The sequence below is a fragment of the Schistocerca piceifrons genome, chromosome 10, assembly GCF_021461385.2.
Source record: "Schistocerca piceifrons isolate TAMUIC-IGC-003096 chromosome 10, iqSchPice1.1, whole genome shotgun sequence".
In the NCBI taxonomy this organism is placed as follows: Eukaryota; Metazoa; Arthropoda; class Insecta; order Orthoptera; family Acrididae; genus Schistocerca; species Schistocerca piceifrons.
Genome location: NC_060147.1, coordinates 12938361 through 12955991, shown reverse-complemented (window position 1 = coordinate 12955991; position 17631 = coordinate 12938361). Strand labels below are relative to the sequence as shown.

At 37.2% G+C, this 17631-nt stretch overlaps 1 protein-coding gene across 1 annotated transcript in view; it reads left to right on the top strand.

Annotated features, from left to right (window-relative positions):
- The window catches only part of LOC124718852 (molybdenum cofactor sulfurase 3), a 162483-nt gene extending 145655 nt beyond the window's left edge, over nt 1-16828 (top strand). The window contains exons 13-14 of the mRNA XM_047244477.1: nt 2025-2129; nt 14417-16828. Of these exons, the coding sequence (XP_047100433.1) occupies nt 2025-2129; nt 14417-14614 (303 nt within the window). The 3' untranslated portion in view covers nt 14615-16828. The remainder of the gene's footprint in view (nt 1-2024; nt 2130-14416) is intronic.
- The last annotated feature ends 803 nt before the right edge of the window (nt 16829-17631 follow it).

The following is a 17631-nucleotide window of genomic DNA, read 5'->3' as shown; positions in this document are numbered from 1 at the left end:
CACAAGCAAAATTACTAAGTAATGATAGACTAACAACAAAATCAGGCAATAAATCAAGAACTACTTGGGAAACAGTGAAAAGGGAAACAGGTGAGAGCCTCTTAGATCAGGAAATAGTACTCGAAAATAGTGAAAATATTGAATTACAAGATGACAAATTACATTACTAACAATTTTTTAACTTAACCAAACATGAGAAATTAACAGCTTCAAAAGTAGATATAAGTATGATGTTAACTCCCATAAATGAAAATGAAATATTAAATGTGATAAACAGTCTAAAACCAAAAATGTCTGCAGGTTTGGATGAAGTGCCTGTGTCACTAATTAGAAATGTTGCCCAACAAATCATAAAGGAGTATATATTGCCAATTTGTCATTCAACAAAGGGGTGTTTCCACAGAGTTTCAAAATCTCAAAGGTTAGACATCTGTTTAAAAAAGGAGGGCCATATAAGGTAAATAATTACAAATCAATTTGCAAATTTTAGAGACATTAATAAAAATCAGTCTCATAAATTACTTAGATGCATACAAACATCTAAACTGCAATCAACATGGCTTCCATTCAGGCCACAGTGCAGAATCAGCCATCTGTGCTTATAATGAGGAGATTGTCAAGAATTTTGATGATCAAAAATTTTCAGTGGGGAATTAACTTAGATCTATCGAAAGCATTCGATACAGTAAATCACCAAATTTTGTTAAACAAGATTGAGGCAACAGGAGTAAGAGGAGCTGTGTGGAAATGGATTGAATCTTACCTTCAAGACAGAACTCAGGTTGTAGAAGTCATCTCAGATCATAATAACTATAAAATCAAATAGTTTTCGGATGCAAAAAAGTGGAAATAGGCATTCCACAGGGCAGTGTTCTTGGTCCCTTATTATTCTTGCTCTGTATAAGTGGCAAAGAATCCAAATCTTGCTACCAAAATTATGTTGTTCACAGATGACATGAGCATAATTATAAGTGATGATGAAAAAAATCACTACCCACTACAACTGACATAGTCCGAAATATATACAACAGAGGTTTAATCACACGGGTTGGGATTAGCTGAGCGGTCTAAGGCGCTGCAGTCATGGACTGTGCGGCTGATCCTGGCGGAGGTTAGAGTCCTCCCTCAGGCATGGGTGTGTGTGTTTGTCCTTAGGGTAATTTAGGTTAAGTAGTGTGTAAGCTTTGGGACTGATGACCTTAGCAGTTAAGTCCCATAAGATTTCACACACATTTGAACATTTTTTTGCACACGAGTTAACACTTAAGTAAAACAAATCATATACAAGCAAACCAAGGAAATGATCTCCAGTTAAAAGTGAGTGACAAAGAGACAGAGAATGTGCAATCCACAAAGTTTCTGGGCATGCACATTAATCAAAACTTAAGCCGGAAAGACCATATCGAGTATTTATCCCACAGGTTCAGTTCAGCATGTTTCACATTGAGGGTAATATCTAGAGTGTGCTAGATTAGTGTATTTTGGTTACTTTCAGTCTGTTGTGTCTTATGGTATAGTATTCTGGGGTAAAACTAAATCACACTTAGTAGATACCTTCAAAATACAGAAAAGAGATATTCAAATTATAACGCACAACTCTGCAAGAATTCACAGTGGGACCCTCTTCAAACAATTACAAATACTCCCAATCCCATCACTGCATATATTTAAAAGCATTCTATGTACAAGAGCACACCTGAACAATGTATGTACCATTGAGGACTGCAGTGTCTGGTGCTCCAATTTTCCTCATTTTTCTGTTTCTCCTCAGCTGTACTTACTTGGATATGCTGGTGCAGTTCAGTTGCAATGTTTATTATCTGAAAATGTTGCTTAATGCTATGTTTATTTTCCTACATGTTTTTTTTATTTTCTTTTTTGAGTGTCATATCAACAGTCTGTTTCAAATAACACTCAAAGAAAAGTTTCCTTGTGATTGTTTTAAACTGATGCTGTTGTTGAAATATTTTGTGTTACTGTCAGATAGTATTTCTAAGCGACAATGTGCTCACTTCATGTTCCAGGAAGGTCTATTGGAAAGATTTCGCAGCAACTTGGTTGTAGAAAGTACAGATGCCTTTGAGGAAAATGAGTGGAAAACCTTGCGTATAGGATCCGTGGATTTTAAGGTATGTGTTTGGAACACGCCACTATACGAATAAAATTATTATTTCAAATTAGTGTCGATGTGAAGGTAGTATCTGTGGCCTATTAGTAACTATAATGATTTCTCTGTAGAATCATTTTGATTCATGATGCCTTGATCCAGTTACCTTGTCCTTGTTACAAGAACAATATTACCTCGATTTTCTTAATTTTAGTAAATTGCAGTAATGACAGTAAGCATTAAATGTATCTTGAGCATTCCCTGTAGAAAATGAGAGGATTTAGCCAATAGTGTTGTTATACTTAGGTTTCAAGCTATGCAGCTTATTATTAAGTCTATCAGTGCGTTCTGAAGAATGACACATTCTTTCCTGAATGGCCAAGAAGGATGTGTTTCCCACTTTTAGACTGTTTCTCTGTATGTTGTACTGTGAATAGCTGCAACTGTGACTTCTGTAAACAAGATCACATCATCAACAACAAATCTCATGAGAGAGATAATGTTTGGGAATGTGATTTTAACAGCACCCATTAAGTAGTGGACTACATGAGGCTCATCAGTTAATACCCCATATTACATCATGGAATGTCAGTATGCAAAGTAAAGCGTGATGATGGACTATATTCTGATCATAAAGGCGGCTGCATTTAATTTCTCTGTTTTCTGAGTAGATATTTGTAGCAATAAAACTTCTCATACTTCACATAATTTGTTTTATACCTACATTTTTCTTCTCATTGTTTAATGTGGATTTGTCTTGCCAAACAGAAGTGGAAGAAGCTATAATTTTAATTTAATTCAGTACATTCTGTGGAACGATGTTAAGTCAAAGCTATTTGTTCATGTGATAATTCACTACATAATTCAGTGTCATATACAATAAATAATATGTTACAGTGCAACACTAAGCTACACCAAATAAGCCCTGTACAAATTAAATGGAGAGTGCTGCAAGGAAGCCTTTGAAAAATATCTGGCTCATCAGAGATTTTTCAATTCTGCTGGCTGCTTATGTAAAATGAAACTTGCAGAATAGTGCTCACCATTCTCTACAGTGGTCAAAGAAGCATTGTACATCTGAATAAGAAATGAAAAAATATTTTGGTAAATTAACAGACAAAAAGACTAAAAGTAAAAGTGTAGTAGTCCACTAAATAATGTATTGGTAGATATGACAGAATAAATTGAAGACCTTGTTAAATCTAAGGCAGCTTGGATATCAACAAAAACAAAGTAAAAGCAGCAGTGACATGGGGATGACTGATAGGCAGCACAAAGACACACACAACAGATGAGGAAATCACTGTAGCTTTAAAATGTTAATATTTTGTGATACAGACAATGAATGTGGCAGCTCATTTTGAATGTGTTCATATTATTAACCACGAGTGTGGGAGTGTATGTACAAGGATGACAGTTATAAATCTGGGATGCTTAAACACAGGCCTCGTGACGGCTTGCCTGCTTTCTTTCTTCACTCGTTTTCCTCAGTGTCGATGTACTGGCTGAAAAATGGATTGTGGAAGTGCAACTACTGTCTGCTGTAAATGATGTAGCCGACAGATGCACAGTTGTGTTTCACGGTCTTTTACTTTCATTGTTCACAACTCCCCAATAGTATGCAGTTATATATGTATGGCCAGTGCACTATTGTTTAAACTTTCCATAAGCCTCATTAATAGTCAACAGGCAAACCTCCACATACTGCTAAAATAGTTTACTATTGAACATCTACGAGCAGTAAAAACCTAACTACAAAGTTCACTGTTCTTGAAGAATAGAAAGGTATGTATGGAGCAGACACTGTCATTGTTTTAACACCTGACCTAATTGTGTAACACTTACTTCACTGTTAAGTTGCGGCATCGTTGTCATTCTAACCAACAAAGGTTTCTCGTCTGAAACTTGGCCGTGGACTGACTGTCTCGTGACTAAAAATTGGGCCCTTATATATCCTCGCAATAATAGGTACTGGAACTTCACATTGTTTGATGTTTAATTTACAAAAATTACAATTAAAACTTAACTCATTAAATTAACTGAATATATCGAAAACTTACATCTTTTCAACAGCTTCTTGTACTACGAGGGTTAAGCTGAATTATTTGGTTAAATCATGAAATTAACAAATTATGCAAACAATACCTTTGAGAAAACTGTTAATTACTTTTGCTAACATGTTTTTGAAGAGAGCCAAATAGGTACTGTAAGATTACTAGCAGTTGTTCCTCTAAATATTTATAATTAATACAGAATTTATATTTGTTTATACATCAACAATAGAATTTAAGTTATGAAATAATTACTGATTTTGCCCTATAATGAAAGATACTAACTAGGAACAGTCAAAATAAATTAGAAAATCAAATACATACATAAAACTAAGCACAAAATTAGATCTGGTATTATATTCTTTAAAACTGAGGCCAACCTTTCTCTACAATGAAAATGCAGATTATATTCACTTATGTTAATGGTAATTTGTCAAAATGAAGAAATGAATTTTAAGAAGGCAAATGGCAAAACAAGAGGGGAAGTAAAATTATCCCAGCTTGCTTCGTCACAGACTGCACAAAGTTTGCAAGCTGACACCATGGATCTTTCTGATTGCCCTTTTCTGGGCCATTAATAGTCTTTGTGAATGCATAGAGTTGCTGCAGAAACTTCCTGAAACTTACTCTGTTGTGGCCCCCTTATGAAACATACATTATTTTGCAGCTGCCCCCCCCCCCTCCAAAATCACCTATTTTTAATATGGCCCACATTATCTATTTACTTCTGTCTAATTATTGCAACTATCAGTTACAACAACAATGTTAATGATGAGAGGGAGTCTTTTGATGTCAGAATTAATTGTTTTTAATTAGTATGCATTTGTATGATTCACAGAGGGTTAAAGTTAACAAGGACAACTAGTTCGTAAATAACCATGGCTGCATGTATAGTTACTGGAACTGAGCATTATTGGTTCAGAAATTAGTTGGTAAGTTAAAGTTTAACTGTTTCCATCTATATTTCTTTTAATTCGCTTAGAATGTTTTAATATTTGAAAGATACTGACATATGAATGATAATAGGACAATAGTCAACTTTTAAATGCCAGTTTAAAAGCTGATTCAAACTGATCATCCAAAAAGGAAATAAACAAGAGTAAAAATGTACAAAGTTCGAAATTTGGAAATTTTCAGACATATTCACAGTTAGTGTTATGTGCGTGTCTGAATTTGTGAAGAAATAAATTTCATTCCTAGATGAATCTTGGAGCCTGCAACTCATAGATCCCCTTCCAGCTGCAATCGAGATTGACATTTCATCTCGATTAATGCCGTTGTCAAAAATGTAGACACACACAATTCTGTTTCATCCTTGAAGCGGTACATTAAGGGCATTCAGTTCCTCAAAAACATCGACAAGTAGCACCTTACTAGAAACCATTTCTCATCCATGAAACAAAGCCAATATACACACATCAAAAAAAGTTTTGCATCATCCCGGTTCCCAGAACTCCTGAAGATAGATGTTGACTGTGGATATAGTATCACAGACACAGTCCCTTTTACTGTTCAGAGAGGTCACTAAACCCGCCCAAAGATGTAAACAACCATCCATGAACAGCACCTATTAGACGGAGGGGGTCTGACAGCCGATCAGTTCCAGTCATTCCACCAGGAGGGAGGTACATGGCTCGTATTGTCTGTAGTTCAACCATGCCTAGACGGTCAATACCATGGTCCGATCATGTCCGCATTGTTACGTTGTGCCAGGAAGGGCTCTCAACAAGGGAAGTGTCCAGGCATCTCGGAGTGAACCAAACTGATGTTGTTCGGACATCGAGGAGCTACAGAGAGGCAGGAACTGTCGATGACATGCCTCGCTCAGTTCGCCAAAGGGCGACTACTGCAGTGGATGACCACTACCTACGGATTATGACTCAGAGGAACCCTGACACCACCATATTGAATAATGCTTTTCGTACAGTCGCAGGAAGTCGTGTTACGACTCAGACTGTGCACAGTAGGCTGCATGATGTGCAACTTCACTCCCGATGTCCATGGTGTGGTCCATCTTTGCAGCCATGACACCATACAGCATGGCACAGATGGGCCCAACAACATGGTGAATGGACTGTTCGAGATTGGCATCACGTTCTCTTCACCGATGAGTGTCGCGTATACCTTTAACCGGACTGAGTATTAGAGGTATCGGTGTGTACAGCAATCTGGACCACCACCTCTGAAGGTCTCGCTGTATGGTGGTACAACATGCAGTGTGTGGTTTTCATGAGCAATAAAAAGGGTGGAAATGATATTTATATTGATCTCTATTCCAATTTTCTGTACAGGTTCCGGAACACTCTGAACCGCGGTGATGCAAAACTATTTTTTGATGTGTGTACTAGGACTGCTGTTCAATAGAAAAAGACCAAGTTCATCCTTGAGCCCCACAACACAAAGAACTGTACCACAAGACAATCAGAGTATTAGTAGGAGCCAATCGTGAGTAGAACCCATATCATTGCAAAGATTGGAAAATAATGTAGTGTTTAAAGCTCGTGGTTTCACAAAATTTATAACACTAACTGTATTATTAATCAGTCTGTTGACTTCCAGTTGTACTATTTAGAAATCGATGCTTTCCTGTGTATCAAGCAGTGTGTTAATTTTACAGAGGGAGAAACAGTACACCCACTTGCAATGAACCCACTTTTAGTTCTGGTAAATGCTGTCATAATCAGTTCATATAGCAACACAACTTGCCCATCGTTGTCAATAAAAATGGAATTCACAAGAAAGAAATTACCTTCACCTGGAGTCCTTCCTTCCAGAACTTCACATAATAGATAGTCCTCAAGCATTTCATTTTCATAACAGTAGTGTTCAAAAACAGGAAGCTGGGGAGGATTACTGATAGCAGTGCTGTCACCAAATTGGAGGGTGAATTTTGGGCTATCACAAAGATGCAGCAGCAATTGATTTTTCATGTCAGCAGCTATTTCATCAATACAATGAGCCATGTTACCACCTGAGAGTGGTATCAACTTCAGACTCTTGGCAAACCTTTCTCCGTGTACAATTTTGCACACCTTTAAAGCTGCAGGAGGATGTAATTTTTCACCAGTAGTATGTGATGATTTGGATTTTGCGAATAAGCTGGCTACCTCTAGGAATGTTCTTAGGGCTTTCTTAGGAACTGATGCCCTTTTATTGAAGGACCTAATATTTCATTTTAGTTGTTGCTCATGACACCTAAAAGATTCAACAGGTTTATTTACGTCATTTGGAAGTTTTGTCTGCAGATCTCTCTTAATTAAGGTTTCAAGCGATTGTTGGCAAAAATCTCGCAACAAAGAACACACTGTGGTCATTCCTCATTCAAAAGTATGCTGGTAAAGCCTATGTCAAATAATGAACTTGATTTTTACACACTTACACTTAATTCTGCATCTAGAACTAACATTGCTGATAGAAACAGAGAAAGATGCGAAAGAATGTTTGTTGATTAAATTTGAGTCGTTTTCCTTTTTAGAATTGCATCTTTTTCTTTACCAGAACTGCATCCTTTTGAGGAGAAGAGACACTAGGTGAATCACTTCCATGGGATGTCTCGTTACCCCTGTCAACCAGCCACTCATCCATGAGAATGCCAGAACTTGTATCACTTTATTTTAAATCCGGTTACCTACTTCCAATGAACATGCACAAGAATTCAGCTTCTAGTTATCTCACTATCTTTAAACTGGCTGTGGAAGTCTGCTACAAATTGAATGGACAGTCACAATGACGTGATTAAAAATCTATTCATGCAGTCGTTGTTGCGAGGCAGTGGAGGGCATATTTTCAGTTGGCTTATTGTCATTACTGGTTGTTAAAAGTATCTAGCTAACTGTGCAGTGATCGTTGACAGAGGCAGTGTGATGAAATATTACTCATCCCCCTTTTCTCAGAATTCCTGCTGACAGGATCTACTGGTCAGTTCCTGTGAAACGAGACAGCACATTAATGATGGTTCATGGAGTTGAGAATCTGACACTGCAACATTTGTTCACTGGAAATTTTTTTCTTACATAATCTGAAATATAAATATTTCAGTGAAAGATGGTGCCCTCTTCTGTTATTCTCTGCCCTCCACTTTGAGAACTGCCTCCATAGAGTATCAAACAATAGAAAAAACAACAATATGAAGAGGATAGATTCCTACTCACTGCATGCAGGAAGCATTGAGCTGCAGACAGGCACAATGAAAAAGACTGCTAAACATGTAAGCTTTGAGACAAAAATGTTCTCCTTCCGAAATAGAAAACACACACATTCACACACACAACTGACACACTCACGGCTAATGTCTCTTGACACCGGAACCCAACTGAATAATAGTCTGTCCTTTTCATACCATAGAACATAATAGAGGGAAAATACTTGAAGTAAACAAACTTATTGATTTGAGTGTCAGAGAGAGAGAGAGAGAGAGAGAGAGAGAGAGAGGGAGAGGGGACATTACTCATAGTAAAGAAGGCAGTATCTAGTTTCTTCACAAGACCCTGACTGTGATACTGACAAGACAGCTTTTAATATCTATTTTCAGTCCTAAGAATTTAAGATGTTTGACTCCACTGGTTGTTTGATAACCTTAGAACAGTATAATTTTGAATCTGTAAGATTTCCATGTCAGAAACTGCATGCATTGTGTTAAATTGCAGTTAAATGTCAATTTATTCTCTGTAAGCTAATGTTATCTGCTGCCCTATTTCATAAATAATTTATAATACATGAGTTTAGCTTTATTTAAAGCTTTGTTTTTTGATCTTATTTACTGATTCCATTAAAATTATGTAAAAAAGGAGAATTGAGAACATTATAAAAAAATTACGGAAATTCTGGATGGAACAACAGGTAAAATAAGAGAGAGAGAACCACTGGCCTATAGCTGAGTGATGTGTGGAGCACAGAAGCACTAGTGACACCAGCTTTCCAGCTCTTTTTCTTTTCTTAGCAGAAGTACGCACATTTGTACATAAAACCACACGGAGACGGGGCCTTCGTATGTCTGTGTGCTTGTATATGCAAATGTGAGTGTACTTTTACTAGAAAAAGAAAGAGAGAACTCGAAAGCAAGTGTGAGATGTGTTTGTGTACTCTGCACATCAGTCTGCTATATTTTACATAAAACTGTGAGACCGAGTAGATGAATGATGGTTGGCAAATAGTCGTGTTTGAAAAATCATAAAATTAGTAGAGATACATGTGTGTTGGAATTCCTGTTGACTTTGTTATACCCCCACTAATCTAATGTCTTCAGATAAAGTTTGAATTTTTATCATTTTGTTTTCAATCAGCTCATTCAGGTATGTCAAAAGGAAAAATTCGTGGAGAAAACTATACAATTTTGAGACAGAAGGCAAAATATCGGTATTGCTGATAGCCACATACTCCGACAGTCCAAAAGGTTTCAGATTGGATTAATAATTTAAAAAAATTACAGAAAAGTTAGGATGGTGGTTTTAATGCTTCAAATATTCTACATAGTCTTCCCCCAAAGTGAGTATGATGCACAGGATGATCATACAACCATGTGACATTGCCAGAAAAGTCCTTTTTCGGGACATTGTTCAACTTGTGCATCACATTGGCTCGAATGTCAGTTTTGTTGTCAAAGTATTGTCCTTCATGTGAATTTCTGCACTTTGTTATTTTGTGTGGATTTGTATTGATAACACCAAGTCTGGGGAACTGTGTTGATTTTTTTCCCGAAAAGAATTGTACACATTTTCATTTCAGTCTAGCTGCAGCAGGTGTTCACAAGTCTTTGTTTTCATTCAGAAGCTGAGTTGTGCAGACAGAATCTCACTCTCACTTTTCTCATTTTCAAAATATTTTGGAGAATGTCTAGAACACATGATTAAGATATGTTGCTCCATTGTGATTTGTGACGTGTTGTTTACAGTTATTGATTGGTTCAAGCTGTCATTGTATTTGCTGTCCAGATTTCACTTAAGCACCAAGAAACAATATCAGTCTTGTAACTTTTTGGATGGATGGTTTGTAAAAATACACAACACCATCTTAGCTTTCATAACTAGTATTTCCTCAGTCAGAAAGGAGAGAAGGATAGTTTGGGGATAGTAAAGATGAGTGGAGACCCACCTGTTTTGTTTCCTTCATAACCTTCTCCAGCCTATCCCTCATCTCAGCATAAGGAAGAAACTGTTAATTCTGAAAGCTATGATAGAGTTTTTATGCAGGATGTCCCAGGAGAAATGGTGAATATTCAAAGTAAAAAAGTTGACGAAACATACCGTAAGAGCTAAGAGCACTCGCTGAATAGAAAAGTTTCTTTGTAGCAATGATGAACAAGTGCCCATAGCTCTTAAGGTATGCGGTTTAGAGTCCACTGGACACTTGTTTTCTTGCTTTGGTCCATACTACCATCTCTCAAGAAATGGAAAGCAAAGTGTTTAAAGAAGAGGAGATATGTGGTACGGTATTGAAGATGAAGAGGAGCTCATAGCTCTTAAGCAGTGCATTTTAGAGCCCACATTTACTACATAGTTTTGCTTCAAATGATTGTTCCTCAGTACTGGCCATTCTTCCCGGGGCACCATATACATGCCTGTTGTGAGTACCGTCATTCTGACTTTTGTTCATTCATCGTGTTCTATAGATACTCCCAGGAAGGAGAAGCCTTTGGTATGAGGAACAAGTATAGGTGTGCATTTACAAAAGATGAACAAATCTTAATATGATACTGGAAAGTGCTGGATAGAATGCAAATAATGGAAAGTGATCACTTACATACAGTTGAGGTACTCAGCAGTTGTCGCGCTTACACTATCAGATAAGAAGTATCAGGGCACCCGTATGTAATGCAAAACTGACCACTATATAACATGAGGTGGACCTGCTAATATAAGGGGGAGCAGGAAGTATTGTGTGGTCAGTAGAGAAGCAGTTCAGCATAATGGCTTGGGGTCACGAAACCTGAGTGATTTTTTATTGGGGCTGGTCAGTAACATGTGAGTAACAGATCTGTCAGGGGCATTTCAACTCTTCTAACATTGCTCAAGTTGGCTGTTCGTGATTTGATGGTAAAGTGGAAATGTGAAGGAACGACCACATCTAAATCGAGGCAAGAGACGCACCTCACTTACTGACGGACAGGGTCCTCGAACATTGCAGAGGGTTGTTATAAAAATAATTGAACAAAACCAGTGGAAGGAATAACTCGTATGTTCCAAAGTGCTACCCGTAGTCGAGCTCGCACAGTGAATACCCGTAGACAGCTAAGGAGAATGAGGTGCGACATTCGATTGGCACATTCCTGTTGTAGGGCTAAGTAATGTGTGAGGTGGTGTAAAGAACAACTGGACAGTGAAAGACTGTGAACGAGTGACTCGGAGAGGTGAATCACACTCTACCCTGTAGCATCCAGTGGGAGGGTTTGTGTTTGGCGAATGTCTGCCACCGTATGTAGTGCCATTAGTGAAGTACAGAGAAGGTGGTGTTATTTTCTACAGTTAGTGTGCAGCTCCCTTATTGTGTTTAATAAAATACTAAATACAGGAGGATACGAACACATTTTACAGCATCGTGTACTGCCACCAATAGAGAAACAGTTTGGAGATTATGACTGGTTGTATCAGCATGACCACTGCACCCTGTCATGAAACAGCACATGTGAGTCAGTGGTTTATGGACAGCAACATTCCTGAAGTGGACTGGCCTGCCCAGAGTCCAGACGTGAACCAATGGAACGTTTTTGGGACGAGTTAACATTTTTAAAGTTCACTTCCATTGAGATAGGATGCCCTGCCTTTTCTCTGGGGACATAACAGACACCTCATTGGAAGTGTTGCTAGCAGTTTTGAAGCTATCATAAAAGTGGAAGGTGAACACACCCCACTTAAATGTCAGCTAATAGGTGTGCAGATAATTTTTATCAGATAGTGTATAAACAAGCTTCGGCAGACAGAGAGCATGGTTTGTGTGTGTGTGTGTGTGTGTGTGTGTGTGTGTGTGTGATGGTAAGTAGCAATCTATCCTTTTCATAATATTGTCATTAGTCTATCCTGGATTTTTCATTGTTGTAGTACAAAAACCATTGATTGGATGATAACAAAAGAACATCGCTGAGTTTCCAGAGAATGTTCTCCTTCTCTGCTAACTCTTTTTTGTGTGTTTTGTTTCTTATTAGTTAGGTCTAGGGAGGACATTGTCCATTAGCTCAGCAGTGTTTTTCAGTGTTGTTTATATGCCTGGCTACTCTCGAACACCTCAAAAACTCTTTAGAAATTTGATCTGTATACTGCATTAACTCCAAATTACCACTATAATGTTTAGTTGCTGCTTCCTTAGCTATGTTAAACTTCTGCTCTTTATCTCCAGTTTCTCTATGCATGTGACAGCTTTTATTGGATACTGTCCTACAAGTGAATCTCATGAACTGCTCTGCCCACCTCGATTTCCTCATAATTTGGGATTTAAAGTTCAGTGCCCAGACAGAAATTTTCTAAAATAGTACAATGCAGTTCTCAAACGAATTAAAAAACAGTTGTGTTTGAAGATTTTGGAGCACTGTTGCATAAACACATTTTGAGAATTTTAACAGAGCTGCCAGTTGTGGAGTGCATAGCATGTGGGTTTTGTTAACTGTAAAGTCACTGCTTTGATTTATTTTGTACTTTTATTTGAATTATATATTTATTTTCAAATGGAAATGTTTATTAATAAATAATCGATAATTTTTTCACAAAAATAACACTCTTATTATTCTTAATTACTAATCACACGAGTTTAAATTAAAATTTGTTACACATATGTGAAATGCCTTATTCATAAATGAAGAAATTATCTACACCAACAACACTGTTAAACGTCCATAGAACAGTATTTTATTTTCTATTTGACATTTTACGTTTTCATTTGATTGGTACTTAAAAATAAAAAGATGTTGTTATTGCTATTATGAAGCAAGGTTATGATTAAGTGTTTGTTGATTAACATTCTGTTTGAAAATAGAGTTGTAACAAAAATAAAAAAAAAGTTACATCCAGTCAAGCTGCACACCTATACAGTGTTGTCTCAGTTGTGAGACTGGATTCATGATTTCCTGTCAGAAAGGTCACAGTTCATAGTAACTGACAGTCATTGAGTAAAACATAAGTGATAACTATCATTTCCCAAGGATGTGTCGTATGCTCTTTGCTGTTCGAAATCTGTATAAATCATTTAGGACAGCCATCTTAAATTTTTTGTGGATTATGTTGTTATTTACTGCCTAGTAAAGTCATTAGAAGATCAAACCCAATTGCAATATGATTGACACAATATTTGTATGGGGTGAAAAGTGGTAATTCATCCCCATCAGTACTAAAAGGAACCCATTGAATTTTGGTTACACGATAAAACACACATATCTAAAGACTGTCAATTCACCCAAGTACTTAGGGATTACAATAATGAATTACTTACATGGTGGTGATCACACAGATAATGTTGAGGATAAGGTGATACAAAAACTGCATTTTATTGGCAGAAAACTTAGAAGATGCTGCAAATCCACTAAAGAGACTGCCTACACTATGCTTGTCTGTACTCTACAGGAGTATTTCTGTGCAGTGTGGGATTCTTACCAGATAGAATTGACAGAGGACATCGAAAAAGTTCAAAGAATGATAGCTCATTTCTTACTACCAGGAAATATGGGAAAGTGTGTAATGGATGTGATACTCAAGTTGGGGTGTGAATCATTAGAAGAAAGGCATTTTTTGTTGCGGTGAGGTGTTTTCATGAAATTTTAATCGCCAACTTCTTCCTCCAAATATTCTGTTTACACCCTCCTAAGTAGGGAGAAATGGTCATTTTAATAAAATTTGAGAAATCAGAGCTTGCATCGAAAGATTTAAGTGTTCATTTTTCCCGTGTGCTGTTCGAGAGCGGGACGGTAGACATATATCGTGAAGGTGATTTGATGAACCCTCTGCCGGGCACTTAAATGTGAACTGCAGAGTAATCATGTACGTGTAGATGTAAACGTACTTCTGAGAATCAAACTGGTGTCTGCGTTACTACAAGACCTATACTCTTGGCTACTGACTAATTTTTTAAAAACATCAAATTGCGTTGCATTGAACAGTGCCTGGAAACCTTCAAAGGAGATTTTTTCAAGTTTGTTTGGGAATTGTGCTTATTTCTCCTGTTAATAGTTCACTGGGCATTGACCTTCACATCCAATAAACATGAAGAAAACATAAGAGCCAGCCTGTAATGTCCATTAGCTTTTTTTGCCATTTTCAAGATAGTCAATTCTGTACAGGTGGACGGGCCCTGCACACGCTGCCAGGTGATATGCGTCGACCAGGCGACAGGCGAGAAGACGAGGGAGCCGCTGAGGACTCTGTCCGAGGTGTTCTGTGGCAAGATGAGATTCGGTGTATACCTCAGCCAGCTCCACCATGACAGTGCGAGTGCTGTGATCTCTGTCGGTGACAGAGTCATCGTTCCTGTACCCTAGCCTCTCCAGTATTACTGTATGGCGAGCAGCTACTGGCGTACTAGTGCTTCGCGTACTGATTCCTATTTTTCAATTTGTGTTTTAAGTGCCTTACTCCTGCACATATTGTGACATTGCTGTTGTTATTCTGAAACATGTTCCTATCACCTCCTTATACTAAGTTCACCATCACACTATTTCCAGAATGCTTACTTGGTTGTGAAACAATAACAATCCTCTAAATAATTAAAATATCTACCAGCCACTATTTTATATTGTCTAGGTGCGGTACAGTTACCTCGATTGTAGCAATGTGAGGGAAACATGTTTCGACATGGACATCTAAGCGAGTGTAGAAAACACAAGTACAAAAATAATTACATCACAATGTAGTAATATGAGTAAAAGTAAGATTCACTTTCTGGGCACGTTATACCATTGAGACAGCTGTGGCCGGCTGCGGTGGCCGAGCTGTTCTAGGCACTTCAGTCCGGAACCGCACGACTGCTACGGTCGCAGGTTTGAATCCTGCCTCGGGTGTGGATGTGGGTGATGTTCTTAGTTTAGTTAGGTTTAAGTAGTTCTGAGTTCTAGGGAGCTGATGACCTCAGATGTTAAGTCCCATAGTGCTCAGAGCCATTTGAACCATTTGAGACGGCTGTGTAATAGGACAGTAAGAATAGATTTTCAGTGACATTTATTTTTGTATGGAATCTCTTCTGTGTCTGTTTTGTTTCTCCTGTATTACTTCCCATGGTGCAGGATATTATTATTTTATGAGATCTGAAATTATTATTTTTGGATCCATTGTCTGTTACGTACATGATTTATATATAAAGTGTTTGGTTATGTGACTTCTTATGCTTTTCATTCTTTAATTATTTATGGGTGTTTGGAGCTACTTACAATTTGTTTATTTATGCACTGATTTTGACTTTATAGCATCGTACAAAATGCACACTCCATAACAGAGTGGAAATTTCATTCTAGAAACAAATCACAGGCTTTGGCTTAGTAATTTCTTCATGATATCCTTTCTTCTGGGGAGTGGTAATCTACAAAGTATGCAGTAGAGCCTCTGTAAAATTTGAAAATTAAAAGCAACGTATTGGAAATGTGAGGGTGGGCCAGGGCTTGGATATCTTCATACAAGCATTCCTGTGCGGGATAAAGGCCTGGATTTGAGCCCTTGTAGAGCACACAGTTTTAATGTGCCATGACATTTCATATGAACAAGTGAATTCATTTATAACAGGTTGCATCAAGAATATTTAACCTTTTAGCTGCTGCGGACATGTATACGTGTCTTGCTCCGCTGTTCCCCAGGTGCTGTTGACACGTTTACAGGCACTGCCTGTGGTTTCCTACAATGCTACTGCGTGTATGTGTGTAACCACACGCCAACCTCTCACTGCTGCTTATGAGTTACTTCCACAATTACCTTTGTGAATAAAAAAGTTTCAAGTATTTATCATTTAACATATGTGCATCTTTACATGCTATCATTTGCAAAAACCTTGTTTCAATATCTTGAACTGTTTATGAAATATGATGATTGTTACAACCACACAATTCCCAAATTGCAGTGATGGAAATGGGTGCAATGTGTGTGACAGTCTGTTGGATGTAAGAGTCAGTAACTCGAGAACAAAAGGAGATCACTGAGCTCTCAATTTCAAATAAAAGTTTTATACTTTATCTACTTTTCATACACTGAAATTTATGACCTAAAATCAACCATACACAAAGTTGACACAGTTTGCTTTTACCTTTGCAAACTCTTTAAAATAGTGTGCAATGTTTTACTTAACTTGATGCAGCACAGTAACCATGACAATAATAAAAAGTAATTCAGTTCTTTATCAAGCAAAGATATCAGACTGTAAGATGTGCAAAAATGAAATTTTTTCAGCAAATAATTTTCTTAAAATCAGACGATAAATATTGCTTAGCAGCTCGAACAACGTCTTTGAGCACAGGTTTCAGCATTTGGTGATCAGTGCAGCCACAACAAAGCTACGCTTAGCACAAACTGTAGAGAGCATGTCTGTAGCAGGGTAAGAATTAAAATTTGAGGCAATTTTGGGTAGTGACAGTTTTGGACTCTGCCCCATGATGACACATATGTATTCTGCTGTACATTGTAGTAGAAATATATGACTTTTGCAAAACCTGCTTTTAGCCATTTCAAATAGTTTGAAAATAAGTATTGTATTTGTAGTGTTCATTAAAACTATCTGTGACAAAAACTTGATGCTTGTATTGAACTGTCAATAGATATGTATAATGGGCATATAAAATTTTCTAAGATGCATTTATTTTGCAAATGGATTCCTGTAAAAACAAATATAATTCCTTGTTGTTTTTGATATTACTATGATTTTTAAAATAAAAACAATGCATATACATGACTTGATTTAGATGATAATCTACAGAAAAAAATCTATTTGATTTATGAAGAAGAAAATGCAGAAAAGCAGGTTGTGACTGATTTTGTAGAGGGTCTGCAAGTGATGAATAGATCTGAAGGTTGTCTAGTTTTCGTTAATCATTGCTCATTTTCAGAGGGAAAAAAAAGTCTTTAGGAGACATTCATTGTGTTCTGGTGCCACTGAATGATTGAGTTTCTCATAGTGTGAAGTAATGATTGGTGGTGGTGTAGTAAAAACTATGTTCAGAAAACTAGCACTGCCTGTGTTCCCAACTCCTTGTACAGTTGTGGCCCGTTGTTACTTTCCTCTTATATTTCTCCACCTTCTCCTCCGACATCACCATCTGCAACCACGTGACAAACTTTCTGTTGCATAAGACATTAATGATATTAAAACTGGAAGACACAGTGAGAACACTGTGCAACAAGCACAAAACATTTTCACTTGCAAAAAGTAGGCAACATTCACTTCATCAACTGCAAATCCTCAGTGAGCCAAATGGGAACTTTCTTTTTCAAGTTCTAAGTTTTCTATTTTGTTGTACATAAAATTTACATGTGGACTGAAATTATTTTTATATTGTTGTTTTAAATAATTGTTAGCCTG